Source organism: Eptesicus fuscus, chromosome 20 (genome assembly GCF_027574615.1).
Source record: "Eptesicus fuscus isolate TK198812 chromosome 20, DD_ASM_mEF_20220401, whole genome shotgun sequence".
In the NCBI taxonomy this organism is placed as follows: Eukaryota; Metazoa; Chordata; class Mammalia; order Chiroptera; family Vespertilionidae; genus Eptesicus; species Eptesicus fuscus.
Genome location: NC_072492.1, coordinates 3,852,045 through 3,873,815, shown reverse-complemented (window position 1 = coordinate 3,873,815; position 21,771 = coordinate 3,852,045). Strand labels below are relative to the sequence as shown.

Here is a 21,771-nt window from a genome sequence, read left to right as displayed (position 1 = left end):
TTCTATCCTCTATCCCTCTTCCTTCCTTTCTGCAGTCAATAAAAAAATGTATTTTTTTAAAAAAGAATATGTCACCTTTGCTGTGCTCTACTGTTAAAAGTGAGTCACAGATCCTATCCACACTGCGGGGGAGGGGGTGGGGGGCGCGGTTAAAGGATGTGAATAGCAGGAGGCACAGACAATGGGAGCTGGACAAAGGGTGCCATCCTGTGGGAACTAAAAATCATCGTTCCCCAAAGTTTGTGAAAGCCACGGAGAAGTTTTAAGCAGTAAAGTGACGTTATATTCTTGCTTTAGAATGCTCAATCGCTGGCCAGGAAGTGTGGAGAACAGATTGGTGGAAAAGAAAAGGTGAGTTAGAGAAATCAGTTAGGAGGCTGACCATAACCCAAGTGAAATGGTGGTGGCCAAAACGAAGGTAATGCCAGTGAGAATAAAGATGGACACAAATTGGAGCGCTAAGAAATACGAAATAGGCGAAATAGGGCTTGGCGGTAACTGCAGTGAGAGAAGAGTTGAGGATATTCTCATTCTTGCTTTTGTAAGTGGGTTTGGGCAGAGGAGGGCAGCTTAAACATTTTGAGTTTGAGGTGGGTAGGTTAGGATGAGAGACTAACCATGCTTGAGAGAACCACCTCTTTGGATAAATTTAATGTTACGCTTGCTTAAAAGAACATGTTGCTCAGATTTGTTGATACTGAATATTTTCAACTTCCCTCTCACACATGTGAATTTTCAGTATTACAAGTCTATGGATGCACGAACATCGATGTGCCTGTACACCCCACTGTTCCTAAAAATACACTTTCCATGTTATTTGAAGGCAAAGGAGTTTGTTGAGGTAAAATATATGGAAAAGGCATAGACTGCTCGCATGTATCTTACGTTAGACTAACGTAGGTGGAACTCCTCGGCAGCCCTAAGCACTGGACTGTGCTCCCTCCAGCGCCGCTCGCCGCACAGACCAGGCTCCGAGTCCCTGACGTCAGCGCTCTGCGGTGCGACGGACCTCACGTGGCTGATGCAGCCCCGTACTCTCGCGAGAAGGAAAGAGCCGGCTTCTTCGCAATCGTCACTCCCTCCCCGCTCCCCCCCCTCCCCCCCCCCCCCCCCCCGCCCCCCAACAGCGCCACGCGTGCTCCCACCTGCTGAGAAACGGAGTTTGGCAGTGCCCCGGGGACTTCTGGGAACCGTAGTTCTTGGCTGGATGAGGCTCGCCAGCCTCGCCCCCATCCCCTCCTCACGCATGCGCGACTCCGAGCTGGCCCGAGAAGTTCGTAGCCTTTGTCCAGCCCGGATGGGAGGTGAGTTGGGTTCTGAGGCCGCTTTTCAGCGCTCGGCTTCGGTGGCGGCCTCCGGGGCATCAGTCTGTGCCGAGCCGGGGCTGGAGCGCGCATTTGTGAAAAGGGCCTCGAGGGCGGACCATGAGCCCATCCCCTCCCGCTCCGGCCGGAGTCCCTCCCGCGGCTGCCGCCTCCCGGGGACGCGGGTGCGAGCGCGGTGCTGGCGGGCGCGACGGGCGGGGCGCGGGCCGGCGCGGGCTTCCGAGAGAGCCCGAACCCGGCGCCTGTCCCCCGGCGGCAGCCCCGGCGCCGTCCCCTCCAAGCTGCTCGGTCCCCGCAGGTACAGTGCCAAGCGGCAGGAACAGGCATCTGAGGATCGGTCTCCGGGACCTGGCCCCGGGAGCCGGGTGCCAGCATCCTGGGACCGAGGAAGAAGCAGGACCTGAGCTGGTGGCAGCCTTCAGCAGCGCCCCGCCGGCCGGCAGGAGGGAGGACGGGCCTTCTCGCTGTGACGTGCCGAGCGGTCTAAATTGAGGAGCGGGGAGACGGGGGATCCGGACCTTCAGAACCGGGACGATTGGTGATGATGGAGAGAGATTTGGCCGAAATGCCCGAGAAGAGAGGTGAGCGTTGCTGGAATGCTGTTCTGTGTTGTGGAAGGGTGCAGGTCTTCCTCCTGAAAAGAAACCCGCTGCCTCCGGGGAGGGGGCCCTAGGCAGGCAGCTCTGCCAGCCTCCTTTGTCTGGGCTCCTAGAGTGAGAATGGAGGGCTTGGGGTGGGAGCACCCCGCTCCCCACCTTAGCTGGTGCACAGTGGGTCCTTGAAAGCCACCTCAAAATGTTAGCAGCTAAGGCAAGAGCAAAGCCTCAGTTACTTTTTCTCACCCGTTCTTTTTACCAAACTATCGGTGAGTCTGAGAATTTAGCTTTTTTGGCAGGCAAAAATATCTTCCCACATCTGTCATTTCACGTTGCACAATAATCTTATTTCAATCGCGCAAATACTGTTGTTTTGCATAGTAGAAAACAGGCACAGAGGTCAGTAGTTGACTAGCCCAGTCTTTCTTGAAGTTTGTCTGTGACCTCATGTCAGAATTTTCTAAATGTTTTCTACTAACCCATGGCCTGCTTATTAGATTTCTAGAGTGCACCTCAGACTCAACCAGTAACAATGATTAGGACGTGGAATCCAGTGATCTACATTTCAGTAAGCTTGCATTGTAAGCTACATTTCAATAAGTTGAGAACTGAGCCTATTTTTCTTACATTAATTTAATGTACATTAAGCTTGGAAATATTGACTTACTCTGATTTCTAGGTTAGAGAGTGCTAGGTCCAGGTAGCAACATCCCTGGACTTTCTCCATGACCCTGGGTCAGGAGTTGTCTGGGCTGCCTTCAGGTGCAGTATTTGTGGGAGCATCATTCGTAGGGGGAGGGATTTTTTTTGTCTTGTAAATCTGAATCACAACATAGATTTAGATCCCACAGTTACCGCTTTCTTGCCCTTAGCTACGTCTTCCCAGGATTCTTTCTTTTCCCAAGAGAAGAGCACAGAAAAGGGAGAAGTGACAGCTCTCCGCCTCACAGCCCGGTCCCAGGTGAGTGTGAGTCTTTACTGATTATTGAAAGTCCACCTTATTTCTCAGAGCACAGGCACACACCCTTCTTTTTGATGTCAAGTTTCTTTGTCTACTAGAGCCCATCTGGAGAGCTGAGTTCTATTCTAAGACTACTCGGGTGGCTAATGGACTCAGTAGAAAATGTTTTCTACTAACCCATGGCATCTTCTCCATCTAGCACTTATTGTCAGTCAACAGGCAGGTAAGGAGCGTGATTACCCTTCTTTGCCTATTGTGCTAACTGCTGAGCTTGGTAACTTAGGAAACTATTTTAATAGAAAATATGGGGCATATCTTAATCTTCAGTTGATTATTCAAGATTCTTTTGTATTTTAGTTGTAATTCCAGTTTGGTCCTGGGAGCGTGTCTGTGTAGCATCCACTTACTCTGCCACCAGTTTTAATCTTTGGGGCATATCTTAAAATTTATGTTTCTGCAGGGGAATCAACATACACATGACTGTTACGTACGAAATTAAGAAAGCACCTTTCTTTGGTGCTGAAGTGAGTTATGAAAATAGTAAGTGCTCAGAAGTTCAGAAGAGCACTTGAACAGTGCTAATATCCAACCCTCCAAGATGATGAATGCACAAGTTTAGAAGTGAAACAATTTTCCAATCTGTCTTAACAAGGGCAAATATTAAGAATTGTTTAATTTAAGTGGTGATTGGCTTAGCTCAGTGGTCGGCAAACTCATTAGTCAACAGAGCCAAATATCAACAGTACAACGATGGAAATTTCTTTCGTGAGCCAAATTTTTTTTTTTTATATTTTATTGATTTTTTTACAGAGAGGAAGAGAGAGGGATAGAGTTAGAAACATCGATGAGAGAGAAACATCGATCAGCTGCCTCTTGCACACCCCCTACTGGGGATGTGCCCGCAACCAAGGTACATGCCCTTGACCGGAATCGAACCTGGGACCCTTGAGTCCGCAGGCCAACGCTCTATCCACTGAGCCAAACCGGTTTCAGCTGAGAGCCAAATTTTTTAAACTTAAACTTCTTCTAACGCCACTTCTTCAAAATAGACTCGCCCAGGCCATGGTATCTTGTGGAAGAGCCACACTCAAGGGGTCAAAGAGCCGCATGTGGCTCGCGAGCCGCAGTTTGCCGACCACAGGCCTACCTGGTTTGGCTCAATGGATAGAGTGTTGGCCTGCAGATGTAAGGTCCCGGGTTCAGTTTTGGTCAAGGGCACGAGCCCAGGTTGTGGGCTCTATCCCAGTAGGGGGTGTGCAAGAGGCAGCTGATCAGTGATTCTCTCTCATCATTGATGTTTCTATCTCTGTCTATCCCTCTCCCTTCCTCTCTGAAATAAAGAAAAAAATTTGAGTGGTGGTTGTACTATATGGGTGATTTGTGTATTGGTCTTTCAACTTCTTGTATGTTTGAAATTTTATTAAAAGAAGTTGGGTAAGAGAAAAGAGCTCCTCATGATGTGTGTGGCATGCCGAACCCAAGATTCCTGAACTCGCCTTTTTCTTTGCTACTGCCATCCCAAGTGTAAAAAGTCCATATTGCACATTAGTACTGTTTGTAAAAGTGACTTCTTGGGGTCCTTAGATACAGTACTTGCCTGTCTTAATTGGTTTCTCAACTGCCTTACATTAGTATTGAAGACTATTAGTCAAGAAGCTTTAAGTTGCAGCTGATAAAAGCTCAACTCAAACTGGTGTGAGGGAAAGGTATTTATTGGCTATCATAACTGAAAATCCAGGTCTAACTAGAAATAGAGCTCAAGTAATAACATTAGAACCTATTTCCTCCATTTCACTGACTTCTTTTCTCTCTATGGGTTTTCCTCTCAAGAAAGTTTTCTTCCTAGTGCTGGTCCCTACCAAATCTGTGCTCACATCTTCCCACCCTGAAGACCCGAGACAGAGGGCAGCTTCCCTCCTGGTCATTCCAGCACAAGTCCAGGGGTTAACTCTTCAACGGGTATTAGGCCCATTCTTGGACCAATTTGTGCAGACCTATGGAATATACCTGCACACACACATGGAAACACACATACCACCCAGGAGTCAGAGATACAATTAATGCTACCTGAACTTCACTGGCCAGCATAGTGGCCAAGGAAAATCTAAGTACAAGTGCCAAAGGAACACTTTGATGTTAGATTCAAGACTGTTAGAGTCTCGGATAGATTAAACCTTTTATGGAAAATTTTTAAAACTTTTGTCCTTTTTGCATTGCATTAGATGTCGTGTGATGCTAATATTATAACTATCTTATTAGAATTTGCCTGGACTGTGTTTTGTATTTGTGTATTCAATTTTTTTAAAGTATTAAAGTTTTAATTCTTGGTTGGTTGTAACCAGGTGAACAGCACAGACATATGTAAATGTAAAAGTAATGTTACTTCCTCCTCAAATTCAGTCCCCTTCTTCTCCCTACTGAGGGTAACAGTTTGATTTATATCTCTCCATATGCTTTTGTTGAACTTGCACTACTATATTCAGACATGTAGTATTTCCTTTGATTTCTCCCATTGCCAGTCCACAACTTTGGGGTGTTTATAGGAGTGTGATTGTATAAACAGGATTTGGCTTTTTTTTTTTAAGGGAAATTAATTCACCCGGCCAGTGTGGCTCAGTTAGTTGAGTGTTGTCTCAGGCACCAGGAGGTCACTGGTTCTATTCCTGGTCACGACACATGCCTGAGTTGGGGGCTCGATCCCCAGTAGAAAATGAACAGGAGGCAGCCAGTCCATGTTTCTGTCTGTCTCTCCCTCTCCCTTCTCTCTGAAATCAATAGAAAAAACATTTACTTTTTTTTAAAGGGGAAATTAACTCATTCACATTAATATGGTTGTATGTTTCAATTTTTCTTGCCATGTGGTTTTTATGGTTCTATTTACTATGCTTTCCTTGTTTCTTTCATGTGTTTTTCTGCCTTTCGTGCATTGGTTTGCACTTGTGTCCTGATTTTTTTCTTCTAATCGTCTGGAAGTAATTCTCATTGAGTGTCACTTTAGCTGTGGATATGCAGGCTATAAAATCTCAGTCATTTTTCCTCAAAATGTCTTGTCTACCTAGTGATTTACATTTTATTTTATTTTATTTTCCAAGGATGATTGTTGTATGTTTTTAAGCTTCAGATTATTTCCGTTTTTGGAAACTATTTTGAAATAATTTAAGACTTAAAGAAATGTAAATGGTAGAAAGATTTCTTACATACTAGGGTTAGGGTTAGGATTTACCCTCCATTCATATTCTCCAAAAGTTAACACTTTACATCACTTTATTCTTATTTTCCAAATTCAGGAAACTAGCATTGATACAGTACTACAACCTACTGACCTTACTTAGACCTCCCAGCTAACCTATTTTTCTTGTCTCCCTCACCCCTTTAATTTCTGCTTTTATCCTGTAATTCTTTCTATTTCTCTTAGTTTGTTGTTCTTTCTCTGACTTGACCTGTATGCTTTGTTCATTTATTTACATTATTTTTTAATGAAATGGAAGTGTTTAAAGCTATGAAATTACCTCTGAGTACAGTTTTAGTGATTTGGCTTTGGTTTTGCATTTTATTATTTTGACATTCTGATGTTTTTTTCAATTATCAGTTATTGCTCTGTTCTATTTATGCTTTGGAATTTATTTAAATTTACTTTGTTACTTTTGCAAATGCTTCATGAATGTTTAAATAGGTGTTTTCTAACCAGTTATAGCATTTGATATATATTTATTTCAATAACCTTGGAATATTATTCCCATTCTCTATGGTTTTATTTTAAACGCCATGTAATGCCTTGTCTGGTATGGCTCATTTGGTTGGAGTGTAGTCCCATGCACCAGAGGTCACGGGTTCAATTCATGGTCAGGGTACATACCTAGTTGCAGTCAGGGCACATATAGGAGGCAAGGGATTGATGTGTCTGTAGCACATCAACGTCTCTCTCTCTCTCTCTCTCTCTCTCTCTCTCTCTCTCGTTCGCGCTCTCGCTCTCCCTTCCTCCCTCTCTAAAAAATAAAAATAAACTTCATATTCTTTAAATAAATAAATAAAAAGGCATATAATACGTATATGTGTTTACCTCCTTACAGTTTTGTATTTATTTTGTCTTATAGAAACTTAATTCTGTGATATTTACACATAAACATCAGTTCTATCTGTACCCTTACTCAGTCTGTTGCCATCATTTTTCAGTTAACGCTTTTTGCTTTAAATTAATTCCATGCTTAATTGGATTTGGTGCTCACTGCCAGTCTTTTCATTCCATGACTTCTCCATTCACAAGGTCTGTATTTCAGCTCATCTTCTGATTGGCTAGATTGATTCTTCAAGTTTTTACTGAGGACTCATAAGGAGAGTTACTTTTTTTCCCTCCTCGGCCTGTATTTTGTTTACTTTGCCAAACTGCATCGTCAACTCATTGGTTCATGTTTTATTTTTAACTCTTTATTCCCCAGAAAAATGATAGTCTCTCAGTGGAGAAACCATGGTTGTATTTCTTTTGGTTCTCATATTGAACCTAGCAGAGCATGCATGGCACATAACTGGTACCAGTGACTTTACATATGGTATTCAGAACCTGAATACTATTAGAACACTTGTCATTTCTCACTGTCACTTTAGAATGTATTCAGTCCCTCTGCTCCAGGGCCACCAACAGCTGCGGGGTGAAAGGGATGCTGTCAAGTGAAAGATGGTGAACAAAAGTATGTTTTGTCTTAGGCATCCGTGACGTTCAAGGATGTGGCCATGGACTTTACCCCTGAGGAGTGGGGGAAGCTGGATCCTGCACAAAGGGACGTGATGCTGGAGAACTATAGGAACCTGGTCTCGCTTTGTAAGGATGGCTTCTCATTGTGACTCTGCAGTCTGCTTACGGGGACATCATTCTTTATTGAAAGTGAAATAGCTTACACAGCCTTCACTTTTCCGTTCAGGAGTCATAAAGTGTGACTCCTGTTGGACCCAGAAACAATCACTTCCTGTTCTAGGCTCTTGGTGAACTGCCTGTGCTTGTTTTGTAGTAGGATTTTTTGGATTCAAGTGACAGAAACCTAATTCACACTAGCTTAGGGGGCAGGTTGTTTTTTCCATTGATTAAAAAAAACAACCTATTTATTGTAAGTTAAGTAAATTAATCTGTTTTTTTAAAGAGATAACATTTTCCTGGGTATCTTCTGGAATTGAGTAATGGTTGATCCTGCCTGATTTTTTTTTTTTTTTCAGATGGTTCTGTTTTAGTTTTCCCCTTACTCCTAAGGTGCAGGGCTTACCCCTAGAGAGGGCAAATTACTTTTTCAGGTATTTCTCTTCTTTGAAGTTTGTGGCCTTACGAATTTTCAACTAAAAGCCCACATTAACAGCTTGTCGATACTGATATGGGATAAAGTACAACCTCACTTTCTAGAAATTTGTCATTTCTAAAGTCTCTCCTCAGCATGTTACCCCCCCAGCTGTTGTGGTCTACTTAAAGGTGTGCTTTTCATATGTACAGCTCAGGACTCAAAAAGATTGGATGGTATTTGTATATAGATTTTGATGCTCCTCTATAGTTACTTTCTCTATTGGTTGTGGTTTCTTAAATAACAGTCCTTTGATAGAACTACTAGTAAACTGCACTTTCTCAGCAGCAGTAAGACTTTTGCTTTTTACTTGTACTTGATTGCCCCACACCATGATTTGGAAATATCATCAAGGTGAATATGAATACTACATCATATGTTTGCTTCTGTACTGAAGCCCAAATGTTATTGCTCGTCTATGTCTTCAAAATGTGGCTTTTGAAGTTAAATTGGGTTATTTACCTGTCTTTCTACAAAAGAGTTAATCTGTTAGCATATTGATGGGAGGTAGGAAAAATGGGGTGTTTTTTGTCTGATTAGACTTGCTCTTACCAAGCATTGTGAACCTGGATTAAGTGTGGACTTGATAAATATTTCTGTCTTCCTTCAGCCATAATGATGGGCCTCATATGTATCCCTACTCCTGGGGCAAATACTTGTCCCAGCTGCATTGGGTTTCCACCACTTTCCTCAGGTAGCAGTGTTGGATGGAGCCCATCCCCTGGCAGTGCAGGCTGCTGTTACTGAAGAGAGGTGGCTTTAGGTAGAGTGGAGGTATTGGATTCCTTAACCCACATGGGAAAAATCGTGATTCAGGGAATCAAATATATAACCAGGAATTTCTTTCTTTTTTCTTTTTAAAATCATATAACGTGGCTTTGCCCTACTGGCTTTATTCTTAGGATCTCCCCATGTGGCAAAGACGGCCTTTAGTAGCTCTAGGGTTATATTATTCTTCCAATTAGAGAACTAAGGGGAAAAAGGTAGTGCATCAATCCTAGGAGTTTCAGCAAATAGAGTCACATGTTGGTTAATGAAACAACTACTAGAGCCAGGGAAATAGGTTACTCTGGGCAGTTTGGAGCCTGTGTGTACCTGTGTGCATGTGTGTGTGTTCACACACGTGCACAAGTGCATATATGTGTTTGTATGGATGTGGGAAGTATGTTAGCCCCTCCCTAACCTCATGTAATAAATTCCCTAAGAAAGCGGGCTCTAGTAGCTAGTTCTCTAGTTACCACAAATTCTCGAGTAACAAATTCTCTAGTTACCACAGTCACAACGTGTGGTGCTGCCACTGAGGTCCCGTGTTCTCCAGCTTCTTCCCAAGCTAAGGATTGATCTGCAGCGTCGCTCTGGAACTTCCTCAGTGAAGAAGGATAAGTTCTCTTCTTTTGTGACGGGCACAGACACTTGTGTTTTCAAGTGCATATACACTCCTTACCAGGCCCAGATTCCTGCAGATATTTTAAGCTTCCTGTGGAGGTGCATCTTCCCCCACCCCAGATCTTCCTGTAATTCCCATCCTCTTTGTAGATCAGGGGTTTGCCACTATGCTATAGGATAGATGTTTGAGCCCATCGCAATAGCTACTAGTAAGTACCATTTCTTTCTTTCTTTTGAGCAGGGCTTCCAGTTTCCAAGCCTGAGAACTACAATTTGGAGAACGGAAAGGAAATATTGATGTTTGAGAGAAAAGTCCCCAGAAGCAGCTATTCAGGTGAGTCAAATAGATGGGAGTCTTCAGAAATAGCCCCTCAGGACAGTGAAGAATTGGTACTTTTCGGTGCTTAAGAAAGACTATATTAGCAGTGCCTATATGCTTTATCCTATATAATAAAAGCATAATATGCAAATCGACCGAACGGCAGAACAACCAGTCAGCAGGGGGTGGGGCCAGTGAGCAGGCCACACTAGGCCAGCCAAAGAGCATGCCAGCGGGCAGAGGGAGGGGATGGGGGCAGGGCAGGAGGCAGCAGCGACCAGCAGCAGTGCGATGGGGAGGGTGGGGGGGGCGCCAGGTGGCATCGTCCCCTGATCAGCTGCCCAGTCGCCTCCCACAGAGGGAGGCCAGCGGCAGCAGTGGGGTGATGTGGGCAGCACCTTCCCCTGATCGGCCCACCCAGTCACCTCCCACAGGGGGGAAAATTCATGCACAGGGGCGGGGCTGGGGAGGGAGCAGGGGGGGGTGTCTCGCAGTCCGGGAACCCTCAGGAGATGTCGGGCCTAAACCGGCAGTCAGACATCCCTCTCTCAATCCGGGACGCTGCATGCACCAGTGACCATACTTTTCATACAGGTGAAAGGCATCTTGCTGTATGGGCAGCTACATTTTTTTTGCCCTGATTATATAAAGTAGTACATAACATGATCCTTCTGAGGCAGTAGTACCATTTTCCCCATCTTATGGGTGGAAAAACTGAAGCAGAGAGAACTTAAGTAATTGGCTTTGTCATACCGTTAATTGTCAGAATCAGGGCTGACCACAAAATGTGCAAGCCAGAGTCCATGCATGTCATCGCTGCATCATCCTGTTTGTTTTTTACAGTGTTAGAGTAGCCTTGCCAGGTTTTAATTTTTAAATCTAAGAGACTATTCCCAATATATAGGGTAGGGTCCCTAGGCCTGACCAGCAGGCAGAGCGAAGGGGGGCTGGAGGGGAAGGCCCTCCACTGGCACCTGCCTTGGCTGGCGACCTGGCGCCACCCGCTGGCCGCCCCCATCACCTCCCTGGCGGGGGCAGGGGGGCAGTGCATGTCATAGCAGCCTATCGTTCCGCAGTTCAGTTGATTTGCATATTAGGGTTTTATTATATAGGATATAATTTTTTTTATTAATTTCAGAGAGGAAGGGGGAGAGATATATAACTACAGGTCTATGAATTTTCACAAGTTGAATACAGCTCCCAAATCAAGTAACAACCTTTCCAGCACCCCTAGAAGCACCCTTGTGCCCTCTAAGTCACTGCCCTCCTTCCTAGAGTAACCTTATCCTAACTTCTAATACCCAGATTAGCTTTGATTTAGTTTTATATAAACAGAATCATATTGTATGTACTATTGTGCCTGACTTCCTTCACTGAGGATTACTGTGAGATACATTCATTTTGTAACATTTAGTTGTTCTTGCACGAATTTCATGCATCAAGCCTCTAGTTTTTTTATAAAAACAGCTATCTTCTGCAACAACAACAACAAAATGTTGAATAGCATTGTTTTACTTTTTTTAATATTTTTATTGATTTCAGAGAGGAAGGGAGAGGGAGAGAGAGATAGAAACATCAATGATGAGAGAGTATCATTGATCGGCTGCCTCCTGCACACCCCCTACTGGGAATCGAGCCTGCAACCCAAGTATGTGCCCTTGACTGGAATCAAATCCGGGACCTTCTAGTCCGCAGTCCAATGCTCTCTCTATCCACTGAGCCAAACTAGCTAGGGCTTGTTTTATATTTTTACAAATCTTTTCAATGTGTGACTTAATAGAAGACAGTTATGTTGTCACACTTGCTTCTGAATGCAGTTTGTGGTGATGTGTGGGTCTAGTTGATCTGTATGAAGAAAATCCAGCCCTGGCTGGATGGCTTGGTTGGAGCATCGTCCCATACACACACACAAAAAAAAGTTTGTGGGTTTGATCCCAGTCAGAGGTATACAGGAGGCAACCAGTCTATGTCTGTCTGTCTGTCTGTCTGTCTCTCTCTCTCTCTCTCTCTCTCTCTCTCTCTCTCTCTCTCTCTCTCTCTCTCTCTTTCCCCCTCTTGCTCTTCCTCTCTCCCTCCCTCCCTCCCTCACTCACTCATTCCCTTCCTCTTTCTCCAAATCAATAAAAACATATCCTCAGTGAGGATTTAAAAAATAATAAAGAATATTTTTTTCAAAACAAAAGAAAGAAAATCCAGCCTCACCCCCAATATATAATTGGAAAAGGGAGGAGGATTTTATGGTCTCTTCCGATACTTGTGGATGTTCTGATACTACACCAAAACTGAGCAAGTGGTAGTTTCTGAAAGATTAGTTAACAGTGTGGCATCTGAAACTATATCCATGGTTTTTCATACTTTTACATTAAAACCTATTGATATTTTCACCCTAGCTGGGTTGGCTCAGTGGATAGAGCATCAGCCTGCAGACTGAAGGGTCCCAGGTTCAATTCTGGTCAAGGGCACTTACCCCGGTTGCTGGCTCGATCCCCAGTAGGGGTGTGCAGGATGCAGTTAATCAATGATTCTCCCTCATCATTAATGTTTCTATCTCTCCCTCTCCGTCTCAGAAATCAATAAAAAAACAAAAACCTATTGATATTTTGGAAAATACTGGTTCACTGAGTTATGGAGATCTTCCAAATATTGGCACATTACATTATACAATATTTAAAAAATAACAGTTCTGGCCAGGTAGCTCAGGTGGTTATAGCATCATTGGTTACACCAAGATTGTGGGTTTGATCCCCCGTCAGGGCACATACAAGAATTAGCCAGTAAGTAAGTGGAACAATAAATTGATCTTCCTTTCTCTCTCAAATTAATAAATAAAAATATTTTAGACAATTTTTGATGTCACCACTGACCTTGTCAGGAAAGTCCTTTAAGTATTAGGAAGATCAGCTGTCGGCCCCTGACTAGCTATCAGGCTACCAATAATAGTTAAATGTTTTTCAAAATTATAATTTTTTCCTGAAAGCTCAAATTTTATCAAACACTGTCAGTTGCTTTTCTTGACATGACATGCTCACTTTGTTCATCTTTAGAAAATATCTGCCAAATATCCAACACGGGTAACATGAATTGTCTGTCAGTTGTTCTTTCAAGAAAAAATGTGGTCCATGAAAAAAATGGCTAGTTCAGCTCACAACTCACACTATCTCATGAGTGATTATCTTCAAGACAATCATCAGACTGTGATATGACCAGAATTGCTTTATGAATATTTCCTATTTCATTAATCCAGAACATTAAAAAGGCATGTTCTCAAGGTTTGAAGTTTTTAAAAGTTAATAATGTTTACTGTTGCCCACCTGGAGTGACTCATTTGGTTGAGCATCATCCTGTGCACCAAAAGGTTGCAGGTTTGATTCCTGGTCAGGGTACCTACCTGGGGGGTTGTGCATTTGATCTCTCCTTCTCTCTCTCTCTCTCTCTCTCTCTCTCTCTCTCTCTCTCTCTCTCCCCGCTCCCTCTCCCCCTCCCTCTCCCTCTCCCTTTCTCTCTCTAAGCATGTCCTCAGATGAGGATTAAAAAACAATAATACTGTTTACTCAGGCATTGTCTTATTTTTTTTTTTATTGATTTCAGAAAGGAAGGGAGGGAGAGAGAGAGAGAAACATCAGTGATGAGAGAGAATCATCAATCGGCTTCCCCCTGCATCCCTGCATGCCCCTCCTGGGGATCGAGCCCACAACCCAGGCATGTGCCCTGACTGGAATTGAACCCAGGACCCTTAAGTCCACAGGTCGATGCTCTATCCACTGAGCCAAACCAGCTAGGGGCTACTCAGACATTTTTAAGTGAAACTGGTTTGTTTTTTAACCAAGAGTACATGGTGGGAAGAGTACAATAACTACTAGTAAGTTTGGAGTCATTGTCCTGATTCATGCTAAGTCATGAGCAGTTTTACCACTATTTCTTTTGCAACATCAGTGCAAATGTCATGGCACTGAAAAAGGTAACATGTAAGTATTATTTTGAAAATAGTTTTGAACTTACATACTTTCAAGGGTCCATGGACCACACTTTGAGACCTCTACCTCTGCCTCTACCTACATATATTAACCTTATTTCAATTTACATTTTATATGTAGTACTTATGCTGTGTCAGAGTTTTAAATGCTTTATAAATATTTTCATTTAATGCTTTAGAAAGATGTTATTATTTCTCATGAAGTAGATATTGTTATTGCCCCATATTACAGATAACTGCAGTAAAGAGGTTAAATAACTTGCCCCAGGTCACACTGCTAATAAGGGCAGAGCTGGAGTTAAATTCGTGTGTTCTCACTCCAGAGTCCATGCTCTCATCCACTGTGCTTTTCTTGAATGTTCCTCTCACCTCAGGGCTTTTGTACATATTGTTTCCTCTACCTGAAGCACTCAATTCAGTGCTTTTGTATCTGTTACCTGAAATACTCACCTGAATCCCAACCCCACTTTCATTTTAACTGTGTTTTAGTTCCTCAGGGAATTCTCCCTTTATCTCCCTAGATTCCCTTTTTTATAGTCTTTCATAGCATCACTTGGCTGTTATTACTTAGTACTTACCATAGGTACAATTTTATATGTATTTGTGAAATGTTAGACTAAATTATCTCTATCTGTCCTTGGTTTTGGAAAATATAACCAAATATGTGTGCATGAATTCGTGCATGGGTGGGGTCTGGCCAGGGGGAGGGGACATGGGCAGTTGGCGGGCCTGCCTGCTGGTTCAACTCCTGGTCGAGGGGACAATTTGCATATTAGCCTTTTGTTATATAGGATATACACTGAGTGGCCAGATTATTATGCGTTCAGAGATCATAATAATCTGGCCACTCAGTGTGTGTGTGTGTGTGTGTGTGTGTGTGTGTGTGTGTGTAAAAGGTTAAGTGACTGGCCACCAAGGGGCAGATGCTCAACGCAGGAGCTGCCGAGCAACAGCAACTTTGCAGAGTGCCCTCTCACACTCCGGGACCCCTCGGGGGATGTCAGACTGCCAGTTTCGGCCTGATCCTCAGAGGCCAGGCTGAGGGACCCCACCTGCTGGAGAGACCCCGCTCACTCTGCATACGGCCTTCGAGCCCCAGGTGCGGCCAGCCAGGGAGGGACCACAGGAGGTTGGCTCCAGGGCATGTCCGGCCTGTCTCGCCCAGTCCCACTGGCCACCTTCTAATTAATTTCCTTTCAATGTGCACGAATTTGTGCACCAGGCCTCTAGTGTTATATATTTGTATCTCCCCTTCTTTCTCTACACAAAAAGTAGCAGACTATGCATGCTAATTTGCAGTTTGCTACTTTTTGTGTAGAGAAAGAAGGAGGGTACAAATATATAGACATTTGTATCCTGAAGATCACTATGGCAATATATAGAGATCTTTCTTATTTTTTAAAAGTTGCATAGTACTCCATTGTTTATTTAATTAGTTCTCTATAGTAGGATATAAGATATGTTATGTTACCAAGTTTTTGATACCTGTATTAGTATGGTAATGAATATTCTTGTTTCATGTATAATCCTATATAATAAAAGGATAATATGCAAATTGACCCTAAGTGTGGAATGAGCTGTCACTATGACACGCACTGACCACCAGGGGGAAGATGCTCAATGCAGGATTTGCCCCCTGGTGGTCAGTGCGCTTCCACAGTGGGAGCGCCGTTCAGCCAGAAGCCAGCTCCCCACACGGGACATCCCCTGAGGGCTCCTGGGCTGCCAGAGGGATGTCTGACTGCCAGCTTAGGCCCAATCCCCAGGGGGAGAGGGCCTAAACTGGCAGGTGTACATCCCCCGAGGGGTCCCAAACTGTGAGAGGGTGCAGGCCAGGTTGAGGGACCCCCCCAGTGAGTGCATGATTTTCGTGCACTGAGTCTCTAGTTTTATATATTTGCCATTATATCTTTGGGAGTTCATATGAGATTTTTGATCAGGTGTGTGTTATAAAAGCATTGTTAGGGAATATTAAACTGGAAATGGAAAGCATATTTGGATATGAGTAGGATTAGATGACTAAAAATTTAGAAGTTGTAACTGTCCTCAACTCTAAGGTGATAACTGCCTGGATTTTTATTACTGCGGTAGTATTTTGTATTCACATTTCCTGCTGACCCAGCGATAGATTACTTCATCTGCATCCCTCCTCCTTCTTTATTTCTAGTCATCTTTCCCCCATTGACTCTCCTGGATATGGTCTGTTCATTTTCTCTGCATATACTCTTCATCTCCCTCCATTTGCCTCTCTTTGCGAATCATCTCATGAGTTAATTCCACTTATTCATTGAAGCCATGCTTTTTGCCTTCATTAACTCTTACCTGTTACAGAACTGCCTTTTCATTGAGCATAGAAAATGAAGGCGATTTGCATTTTCAATTTTTTTCAGACTCAGAGAGTAGACCTGAGAACAACGATTCAACTTCAGTGCAAGATTTTTCCAAAGAAGAATCGTGCCAGGTTGCAATAATAGACAGACTGACAGGAAATCGTGTCTATGATACCAACCTGAAAACAACTTTTGAATGTGAAAATTTATTAGAGAATCAGCAAGGAAATCAGGGGAGACACTTGAGAGAAATGTTCACCTACATTAATTCACTCCCTGAAGAAAGAGCTCATGAGCATGATGTATATTGGAAAAACTTTAGTCAGAAGTCTGTCCTTCTCACTCAAGACAGAGTTCCAAAAGGATCCTATGCCTTCCATACACTTGAAAAGAGATTGAAACAGAAATCAAACTTAAGGAAAAAACAGAGAACCTATAAAGAGAAAAAACCTCATAAATGTAATGATTGTGGTGAACTATTCACTTACCATTCAGTGCTTATTCGACACCAGAGAGTCCATACTGGAGAGAAACCCTATAGCTGTGATGAATGTGGGAAATCTTTTAGCCACAGAGCTAATTTAACTAAACATCAGAGAACTCATACTAGAATTCTCTTTGAGTGCAGTGAATGCAAGAAAGCCTTTACAGAAAGCTCATCCCTTGCAATACATCAGAGAATTCACATTGGAGAGAGACCTTATGAATGCAATGAATGTGGGAAAGGATTTAATCGAAGTACACATCTTGTACAGCATCAGTTGATCCATACTGGAGTGAAGCCTTATGAATGTAATGAATGTGATAAAGCTTTCATTCATTCCTCAGCACTCATCAAACATCAAAGAACTCATACTGGAGAGAAACCCTATAAATGTCAGGAATGTGGGAAAGCTTTTAGCCATTGCTCGTCCCTGACTAAACATCAGAGAGTTCATACTGGAGAAAAGCCATATGAATGTAGTGAATGTGGAAAAACCTTTAGTCAGAGCACACATCTTGTTCAGCATCAAAGAATTCATACTGGAGAGAAACCCTATGAGTGTAACGAATGTGGGAAAACCTTCAGCCGGAGTTCAAATTTTGCTAAACATCAAAGAATTCATATTGGAAAGAAACCATACAAATGTAATGAATGTGGAAAAGCCTTTATTCATTCATCAGCTCTTATTCAACACCAGAGAACTCATACTGGAGAGAAACCCTATAGATGTAATGAATGTGGGAAAAGCTTTAAGTGCAGTTCATCCCTCATCAGACATCAAAGAATTCATACAGAAGAGCAACCCTGAAAAATTATTAAATGTAAAGAAATGTAAGTTGGTTTTATCACTGTTAAATTCAAGATTGTTTAGGTGGAAGATGCTTAAAATGCTGCTTATAGACCAATTTTGTATACATCTGATTTTACATGCATAGTACATACATATTTTTGAGCCATAAACAAAATGTTCCTTACACCCATTGATTTAATAATTATGAAAGCTACTAGCCAGAGACTTCATATTTTGAGCCCTAATCCCTCCCTAATACCTTTTTATGGATGTTCAAGAAATCCTTAGGAATGGGTAGCAATATAATCATTGTAGAATCCAGTTTCTCCCTCTTTGTAAGGAAGTTCTCATTTATTAGGTTAGGCAGAGGGTTCATATCCTTATTATCAGGAAGATACAGAGTTGTACCTCTTTGAATCCAAAAACAGAGATCCAGATTTATAGGTAGTGTCATTTCCTTTATATTAGCTATAAAAAGTTAAAGGTTAAGAGTTGAAATATGCTTTGTATTCCTTCTCTACCCCAAAGGCTACTCTCAAATTTGATGAACGTAAATAGAATTTATTTACAGCAGGTTCTAAGTTAGAGTCACATGAATTCTGCTTGTAGACTTAGATAATTGTCTTTCTGCTGTGTAGAACTTCATTTTCTACTTCCTTGGAGGTTGCCCTGAAGTAGAATGGGTCAAAATCTTAACTCTAGTTTTTGAACAAGTCCTTCTTTTCTTGTCCTTGGCATTCATTGAATAAATCATTGGTTTTCTATAATTACAGTATTAGGAATATTTTGTTCTTTACATTCTGCTTTCTGTAAACTATGCTTTGTCACTTTGAGGAAAAGCCACTGGGATGTTGAGGGTCTGAAAAGTTGATGGGTTCAATGTGTTATGTTTAGGATCCCAGTCAAGAAACATAACTGAAGCACCTGTGAGACACAAGGACACTTTCCTGTCAGATGTGGAAAATAGCTCACAGGACAATGACTCACTTGAGGATAAACAGCTTCCCTCTATTAAGAAGTTGGCCATTTCTCTGACCTTCATGTTTACCCACATGTTTTGTTCCTATTCTCTTTATATGATGTATCCCAGAATGAAATCACATGATATATTGATATATTGACATACGTACATGGGTGACCAAAGACTACTAATGGGATAAGGAACACAAAAGCGCTCAAATATCTAGCAAAACTATACAAATGTCAGGTTTTTTTTGTTACTCTATTACATATTGTGTGAAAAGAAGATTTTAAAGTAGAGGGAAAAGTAGTTATAGATTTCTTCTTCCCTTCTAAATTCTTTTATGAACATTCAGCACCACCAGTCCATGTTTTGCCCCCTCCAAATTATCCCTGTGACTTATAATTCCCTCTCTGTAGACTTTACTTATATTATTGAAGAAGAATAGGAGAATAAAATTTTTTAAAATGGTGGTAGTAGAGAGCATTAAGGATGGATTGAGCATAAATCCAGCAATGATGGAAATCAAACAATATGAAAGAAATGGGGCTAAAAAATTATTGTAAAGAATTTTTAAAAACACATTGAAAGGGGTTGAGAAGATTGGGAAGGCTCAAGGTCTCAGAGGTCAGGGTAGGAGAATAGCTGATGAGCAACATAAAGGAAAAGGAACTCAACCCTTGTTATCACTTTAATATTCAATATTGATCTAAAGCAGGAATTGACAAACTGGCCTGCACCCATAGACCAAGTTCATCTGCTGTTACTGTGAATGTTTAATTGAATACGGCCACACTCATTCATTTACATGTTTTGTTTGGCTATTTTATACTATAATGGCAGAGTTGAGTAGTTGTAGCAGAGAGTATATATCCTGAAAAGCCTAAAATACATGGTATTTCTCAATATGCCAAATGCTTGAGTGAAAAATAAATGCATCATTTGGAGGCCAAAATTTGACTAACAAAATAAAGTCAACATGGGCTTTTCAAAGCTGGGTTTTAATTCTGCCATCTCTGATTAGAATTATGTGACCTTGAGAAGGACCTGGAACAATAAATTATATAGATTCTCCTCTCTCCCTCTACCACTCCCTTTCTCCAGATGTGTGTACACACACACATACACACACATTAATGAAGTGATGTCTTAGTTCATTTGAGCTGTACAACATTCAATTATCACAGTTCTGGAAACTAGGAAGTCCAAGCTCAAGGCCCTGGCAGATTCGGTGTCTGATGTGAAAGGGCAGAGGGAGCTCTGGGACCTCTTTTATAGGGGTACTACTGACCCCATTCATGAGAGTTCTGTCATCATAATGTAATTACCTTTTAAAAGCCCCCATCTCCTAATACAGTGATGGCAAACCTATGACACGTGTGTCAGCGCTGACACGCGTAGCCATTTCTGATGACATGCGGCCGCATGCTGAGGATGAAACATTTGCTGCTCCTGAGGCTGAAACATTTGCAACTAGAGTCTTGGAGTTAGTTTTTTTCCTCAAAGTGACACACTACCCGAGTTATGCTCAGTTTTTTGGCGAAGTTTGACACACCAAGCTCAACAGGTTGCCCTTCACTGTCCTAATACCATCACTTTGGGATTAGGTTTCAATGTGAATTTTTGAGGGGACACAAACATTCAGTCTATAGCAAGTAGCTAAGCATCTATCAGTAGGAATTAAGAATGAGTGTCTCCTACCCCTTCTGTTTGCTGATTAAGAACTGTAAGCATTCTGCTGTCAGCTCATGATAGAGAAAGGGCTTCACTTTCTACTCTTGCTTCTATCTGGTACTGTACCTACACACTCCCCTTTAGACCTTGAGGAATCTGCTTTTTTCCCTTCTGGGTACCACTTAACGAGGAGCTATCTGGTAGTTCCAAAGACTCAGGTTTGTAATCAAATGGCAGTTTAAGTGATGTTAAAGGATTTGCTCTGTTTTACTGAGAACTCTGGCCCTTTGCATTTCAGTATTTGTTCTTTTTATACCTGGTGTTCAATCTGACTGTGTGTGTGTACCTTGACATAAATCTTGGAAGTTTTAGCGGTCTGCTTTTCAAATATTTTTTTGTTACCTATAAACTAAATTTGACTGCTCTTATTGGCCCACTGTCAATAAAGATGTTTATACATTTATAGTCAGAAACTTTTATAAGTTGCTTTTGAGTTCTCCTAATTTAATCATATTTTAAGAGATAAAGAAAAATCAACCATGAAATATACCCATATAATTCAGGAAACCAATTACATTTCTAATTGTTCATCTGGGTTTCACAACCTCTGGAGATATAGATCGGGGAATACCCACCACAGCCCACGTATTTGCCAGAACGTTAAAAGCAGAGGAAGGATGTTTTTGTCAAAGAGTCTTCGGGCTGAGTACAAGCACCACTCAGCAGGGGTAATAGAAAAAAGGAGAGAAAAATTAATTTCATATAAAACATACAGTTAAAACTAGGCAAGATAGGGTAAAAACCTGATTTAGTATAAATTTTAAATTACATCTGGCTTTTAAGAAGATAGTGTAATGTCACCCAAACGAATAAAAATGATGGTATAAGAATACCAAACATTCAAATTGTTGGCAGTTAACTAATTCAATTATCTATTAAAATTGTTTTATTTTCTCAGATGAGTTTTCACTTTTTAAAGAAATATTACAATAGGACTCGAGTTGGAAGCTCTTTGTCCCTGCTTTCTCCCTTTCCTTACCTAATTCTTTTTTAGGCCCCAAATGGGCAGTCTTGGGATCCAGAGCCAAATGAGCTATCCCTCACCCTTTGCCTTGTATTAATTGGCAAGGCAAAGGGTGTTCTCCTGTGCTAATATGTGTAATGTGACATCTACGATTACCTTGTAGTTCCAATTAATGTCCTCAAAAAATTAAAGTTTTTCATTTAATTGTTCTTTATATTTTCCAACGTGTGTAATCTCTGTTATTTTTTAACCTTTCACTTAGCAGGGTTAATAGCAGGTTCATCCATAAACCAGATAATCTGCCCTGAGATTGAGTTGACTGTACATAAAGTGTTCATACCTCACCCCCACCAGTTCACCTATAACACATTATCATCATGTCAGAAAAGGAACCAGGCTTCCTCAGAGAAATGGCTGATTCTGAGTGAAGGCAGTTGCAATAAGAGCCTGGAACATCTTGTTCCAGAAAATAAGGTAGTGCTAAAAAATGATGACAGTAGGTCACAGAGGCAAAGGAGCTAGTTTGAAATAGCCTTCACTAACCAAATCTGGGATAATTTGAGCACCAAAACAGTTAAGGCAGTAATGAATTATTAAACAAGTGGTGGGGAGTAGTGCATGAGTTTA

The 21,771-nt window shown here is 41.9% G+C and overlaps 1 protein-coding gene across 2 annotated transcripts; it reads left to right on the top strand.

The window, feature by feature from the left end:
* Positions 1–1,241: 1,241 nt before the first annotated feature.
* Positions 1,242–20,583, top strand: ZNF286A (zinc finger protein 286A). Of its 2 annotated transcripts, XM_054709612.1 has the most exons (7): positions 1,242–1,304; positions 1,624–1,906; positions 2,794–2,882; positions 7,584–7,698; positions 9,831–9,923; positions 16,272–17,526; positions 18,380–20,583. In XM_054709612.1, exons 2-6 carry the CDS (start codon positions 1,867–1,869, stop codon positions 17,501–17,503), a joined length of 1,569 nt encoding a protein of 522 aa, XP_054565587.1. In that variant the 5' UTR covers positions 1,242–1,304; positions 1,624–1,866; the 3' UTR covers positions 17,504–17,526; positions 18,380–20,583. The 2 variants fall into 2 exon arrangements, with proteins under 2 accessions (XP_054565587.1, XP_054565586.1); XM_054709611.1 differs by having other exon boundaries at positions 16,272–20,583.
* The last annotated feature ends 1,188 nt before the right edge of the window (positions 20,584–21,771 follow it).

What these genes read in the sequence shown, in the direction of transcription:
- ZNF286A (XM_054709612.1), top strand. Translation starts at nt 1,867, where the DNA reads ATGATGGAGAGAGATTTGGCCGAAATGCCCGAGAAGAGAG. An exon ending in CGAAATGCCCGAGAAGAGAG is followed by an intron (nt 1,907 to 2,793) that starts GTGAGCGTTGCT and finishes TCTTGCCCTTAG; the next exon opens with CTACGTCTTCCCAGGATTCT. An exon ending in TAGGAACCTGGTCTCGCTTT is followed by an intron (nt 7,699 to 9,830) that starts GTAAGGATGGCT and finishes TCTTTTGAGCAG; the next exon opens with GGCTTCCAGTTTCCAAGCCT.